This window comes from Octopus bimaculoides, chromosome 25 (assembly GCF_001194135.2).
Source record: "Octopus bimaculoides isolate UCB-OBI-ISO-001 chromosome 25, ASM119413v2, whole genome shotgun sequence".
NCBI classification, from domain to species: domain Eukaryota; kingdom Metazoa; phylum Mollusca; class Cephalopoda; order Octopoda; family Octopodidae; genus Octopus; species Octopus bimaculoides.
The window spans coordinates 5,780,415-5,785,951 of NC_069005.1; the positions used below are offsets into that span (position 1 = coordinate 5,780,415).

The window sequence follows — 5,537 nt, forward strand, 5'->3', positions numbered from 1 at the left end:
ATATATATATATATACATATATACACACAAAGCGAGAGAGAGGTATTGCAGGTAAGATAAAGAGAACTTTAAAAATGGGCGTACGCATGATTAAATTTAAACAGATATATGTACGTGTGTGTATGTATATATATACATGCATACATACATATGCATGTGCATATGTATGTATATATATATATATGTGCATACATGTGTATATATATACATATGCATGTGTATGTATATATATATATATATATATATATATGCATACATATGTATGTGTATATATATACATGAGTATATATATGTGTGCGTTTGTACTAAACTGTTAATGATGAGTTATCGATCTCTCGTTTTCATCTTATTACATCTGTTTGAATATTTATTTTATAACTATCAAACCGTCTCTTTCTTTCACACACACACACACACACATATATATATATTGTGACTCTGGTTTAATTTTGTCTATACCTGCACTTACTGTTATATCTATAGGCAATCTTTCGATAACCAAAATGAAAAAGACGAGATACACAAAGGAGACTAAGCATGGCTTAGCCTATTTCATCTTAGTTTTAATGTTTTAACAAAGAAACACCCCTTTCGTTAACTCCTGAGTAGGCGAAAGGTGAGTGCTAAAAGACATTAGAACTGTAAAAACGAAACACGTACATACTTCGAAGTCACTGTCAACACGATACTCGTAAAAGAATAATATGGGATTGAGTAATCTTTCGTTTTAATACGAAATTGTTTTATAACTCGACTTAAAAAAACAACCTAGAAATCATGCTTCAATGGCAGAAGGACAAAGAGAGACAAGTACAATGACGGTTATTAGAGCAATACATTGTAGGCGGGTGTGTAACTAGAGAGGGGGGAAGAGTTAACAAAAAAAAAATGAGAGTTATGTACATCACCCTCACGTATTCAAGTTTATTCAAAAACATTGGTTTTGTATTAATTTTTACCAAGAGAAAAATGTTTTTCTTTTGTGTGGCTGTTGCAGTTGATCTGTGGAAACTATTTCATTCACTATTTTAAACCTGATTAAACTGTGTTACATAAAAATAGTCTATTTATGAATGTATAATCTACTTATATAATCCTCAAAGAGAAAAATAAAAGGCGTCGCAGTGGTTTGAATTACTGAAACAGTCTATTATTATCCAGCAGGCTTTCACACTGGGTCTGTGTAACCCGCAGTTTTTACTCACAAAAGGCTTGGGACGATCATAGATTGACCGGTACTCGGGAAACCTCATGATTCTCAAGTAAACAGTGATCGCTCTTAGCCAAAATAACAAAGTCAGTGTGGAATTCTTTAAAGGTTAAACATCACCAAATACACGGAACCTATATAGATATTATAAAATGCCTGTTATGTTTAAAGGAGACGTGGGTTCGTGTACCACAGGTAGCCTTCGACTTTTTTTTATCCAGAAAGGGTTATTCAACGCAATATTTACATGCTGTAATTTATTGCTTCATGTATGTCTCAAGATCTAATGTTGTTTTTTAAAAAAAAGTATAGATACACACACACACATACATGTAACTCTTACATTTCATGCCAATATATGGACAGCTCAGGACAAACACTTGCACATCGTGGGGTTTAAAAAAAACACTAAACACCCTTAGATCAAGCGTTGCTAGTTGTACATTTCTTCATTCATCAATTTCTTTTTTCGAAAACTTTATCGAGCAATATAAAGTAATATTAACCAAGCAATTACTTCTTGCGAACATTTTTTTAAACTACTAATTACTAAAATTTAAAATATTAATAAACAAGATTTTTTTTAATACAGCATTTTTCTTTTCGAAGGTTTTCATATCATCTACTTTTAATTGTGGCGAGTTCTACTTTCGGATAATATATATATATATATATATATATATATATATATATATATATATATGTATATATATATATTATTGTCTGGGTAGAATCGTTCTCTTTTAATGCCTTATTACTTAACACACACACCGGTTCGATTTCTATTCATTTACTTATCTATTATTTTTTTCTAAAATTTTCGTTGTGACTTGCAACATCTTCAATAGTCGTTGACATATATGTATATGTATTGTGTTATATCGTTTTCACCTTTAGTATCTCGTTATGCAACATTTTGCTTGCGACACTCTCCCCACCACACAACACACACTTTTTTCTCCAACGTCCTTTCTAATTGTCCTCAAAAAAAGAATTAGGTGAGTTTTTCGCCTCCTTCGCTATCTCGTGGTTCGCATATCTATTAGACACTTATCCATATCAGTGTACGTAATGTAGATGTAGAATATATATTTATCAGAGAGATAAAAAGAGAGTGTGTGTGTGTGAATGCGTCTATCTTCACACACACACACAATATAATTTGGGTAACAACCTCGTAATGTGCATTTAAGAACTGCTATACCGTTATTGGCTATGATATGCCACTCTACAGCAGGATATTTTCCCACGGCTGGATAAACGTGTGGAACTCTGCTATTGTATAAGAGTAATTTAAGAATAGCGAAATCGTGATGGGACCTGTGCCCAGCGTCGCCTTCCTGGCACGTGTCAGACATTCGATCAGGTTCATCGCACGAATAAATTGTTTTCCTGTTTTGTTCCATTGCAGTTAAAGACTGGCTGAGTCTGATGCCATTTGTCGGGACCGTGTCCCTCATTGTCTACGTCACGTCTCACACATTCCAGGAGAAATGGGAGCAGTATCAGGGACGGAATCGCGATAACCTTTGCAAAGTCAACCTGTCCATCAAGAAATGCAGCGACAAAGTGGTTGACATGGTCGACATCGAAGACCTCGGGGATAAAGTTGTATACTGTCGCTGCTGGAGGTCAGCAACGGTCAGTTCCGCTCCTATTCAGGACTTCTTTATGCTTTAAAAAATAACTTTTTGTATTTTATTTTGTTTTATATCTTTTCTCTTGTTCCGGTCATTGCATTGCGGCCATGCTGGGGCACCACTTTGAAGGGTTCAATTGAATAAATTGACCCCTTTCTTTTTAAAAAAAAACTTGTATTTATTCCACTGGTACCTTTTGCTGAATCACTAAGTTGCAGAACATAAACAGACCAGATCTCCAGAGGCTTAATGTCACCTTGGAGGATGCAGAGGAGCTGGTACAAGACTTCCAGTGATGGAGAGCTCTGGTGGACCTGTTTGGCTGTACACATAATAACACTTCTGGGACCACTAACTTGGAATGATCCCAGCCCCTTCTTACAAAAGCATGAAGCCAAGCCATTCAAATTCCAGTGATGGAGTTTTGTTTCTTTGTTAGAAGCCACCTCTTTCCTTGCAGGAAGAATTCATATAATTTAAAAAGAAAGGAAAATGCATCACCTTCTTTTAACTGACTCATCTTCATCACCATCTTCTCTTCTCTTTTTTTCCAACTGGGTTAGCCATGTGTCTACTCTACAGCAAGACACTTGTTACTGTCCCTCTATTATACTTCAACCTCTCATTACCTGGCTTAAAGCCACCTCCCCCAATACTACACCCAAGTCAGCTGAGGTGGGTCTTGTCTTGCAATGCGAGTTACCTGGTGACCTCACTGGTCCAGGTGCCATGTAAAAAGCACTCTGTAGAGTGGTTGACGCTTGGAAGGTCTTCCAGCTGTAGAAACCGGTTCTCTGGCTTGCCAGCTTCTTCTGAGCCATCCAACCCATGTCAGCATGGAAGATGGATGGTAAATAGTGGTGGTGGTGATGTCAATGATAATTATGTCATATATATATATATATATATATCTATTACCATAGTGTATATATTGCATGCTTCTTACAGTATGAAGAGTTTTTCACTTGTATTTCTTGCATTATAGATGCTTCGGCACCCTCAATCAGAATTAGGTATATATAAATACATACCTTTTTAGCTTTTGCTTGTTTCAGTCATTACACTGCGGCCATGCTGGGGCACTACCTCGAAGAATTTTAGTCAAACAAATCAAACTTGAGTTCTTATTTTCTAAAGCGCTTATTCTATCAGTGACTTTTGCCAAACAACCAAGTCATGGGGATGTAAACACACCAACACCGGTTGTCAAACGATCAGGGACAAGCACACCCACCCATGCATGTGGTGAGCTTCTCTCAGTTTCCTTCTACAAAGTCCATTCACAAGGCTTTGGTCAGCCTGAAGCTGTAGTAGAAGACGCTTGGTGAAGGTGCCGTGCAGTGGGAATGAACCTGGGACCATGTGGTTGGGAAGCAAACTTATGTGACCACACACCGGGTCACACAATAATGGAACACATTTAATTTGTAGTTTCCAAATCATGGATACTCACCCATGCCTGTCCCATTCCTAATTGCTTGTGTTTAAAATGCATCTCATCAATACAAGACACCCTGTATTTTGTATATATGTGTATATATTTATATTTATAATATGCTTTTATTTATTCATTCATTTATTTTCCATTTCAGTTTCCTTTCTGCGATGGCTCACATGCCAAACACAACAAGCTTACATCTGATAATGTTGGGCCTCTTGTCTTGAAGAGACGAGAATCTGGACAATGAAGTTGACCCTGGCTTAGTCTCAATGTTTTTTTGGTGGTGGGGCAGGGGTTATTATTGCCCAAAACAACTTTTTCTTTGACCCACTTTATTTTTTTTTATTATTGTAGTTGTGAAAATAGAAGTATTTAAAGACAGAGAATAGTTCTTGATTGAATGAGGTATTTTATTTACTCTTTGCTACCTCCTTGGCCAGCTTAATTTAATTAACAATACTTTTGCATTGTTCCTGTTAGGAATTGTGAAGAAATCATTTTATATCTAAAGTATTATATATATATATATATATATTTATATATATATATACATACATACATACATTTCATATATATTATATTGATATATATATACACATTATTGCATATATATATATATATATATGTATATGTATGTATATATATCTATATGTATGTATATATATATCTATATGTATGTATGTATGTCTCCAGTATTATTTTTCTTTCGTTTTTTTCTTCTTTTTTTCTTTTGTATTTATATAACAAAAATGTTAAAAATCATAAAACAATCAAACAATGAAAAACAAGTGCTCACACCGAGAGAATGAACATTGTTGTTTTAGCTCAGGGGCTGGGCAAAGCTGTGACCAAAGGCATTCCAGCCATGACCATCCTGTCTTAGTCATATCTAGGACCACACTGTCGTATGTGTCTGACCTTATTCAAGACGACAGGGTTCTGTTTCATAGGCAAACTCTGCATGTTCCGCAATCACGTAGACATGTCCAATAGCCTATTGTTTGTTACAGGAAACATACTGGAAGAATTTCTCAAAACATTTTGGTGGGGTTTTTTTTTTTTTTTTGAAAGAAATTAAATTCAAACTTTGAACTGGTTAGTGCTTCCCTTCACATATCATTTCCTAAGGGTATTCTTTATATATTCTCTTGGGGTAAAAAAAAAAAAAAAAATTAAGAAAACAACTTTTAATAATAATTAAAAATCCTTTTTTTTTTTTTCTTTTTATTATTTATTTATGGTACTA

At 34.9% G+C, this 5,537-nt stretch overlaps 1 protein-coding gene across 1 annotated transcript; it reads left to right on the forward strand.

Annotated features, from left to right (window-relative positions):
• The first annotated feature begins 1,132 nt into the window (after positions 1-1,132).
• On the forward strand, positions 1,133-5,386 carry LOC106879260 (CDGSH iron-sulfur domain-containing protein 2 homolog B). Its single transcript, XM_014928758.2, has 3 exons — positions 1,133-1,405; positions 2,622-2,851; positions 4,443-5,386. Exons 1-3 carry the CDS (start codon positions 1,363-1,365, stop codon positions 4,536-4,538), a joined length of 369 nt encoding a protein of 122 aa, XP_014784244.2. The 5' UTR covers positions 1,133-1,362; the 3' UTR covers positions 4,539-5,386.
• Positions 5,387-5,537: the final 151 nt, after the last annotated feature.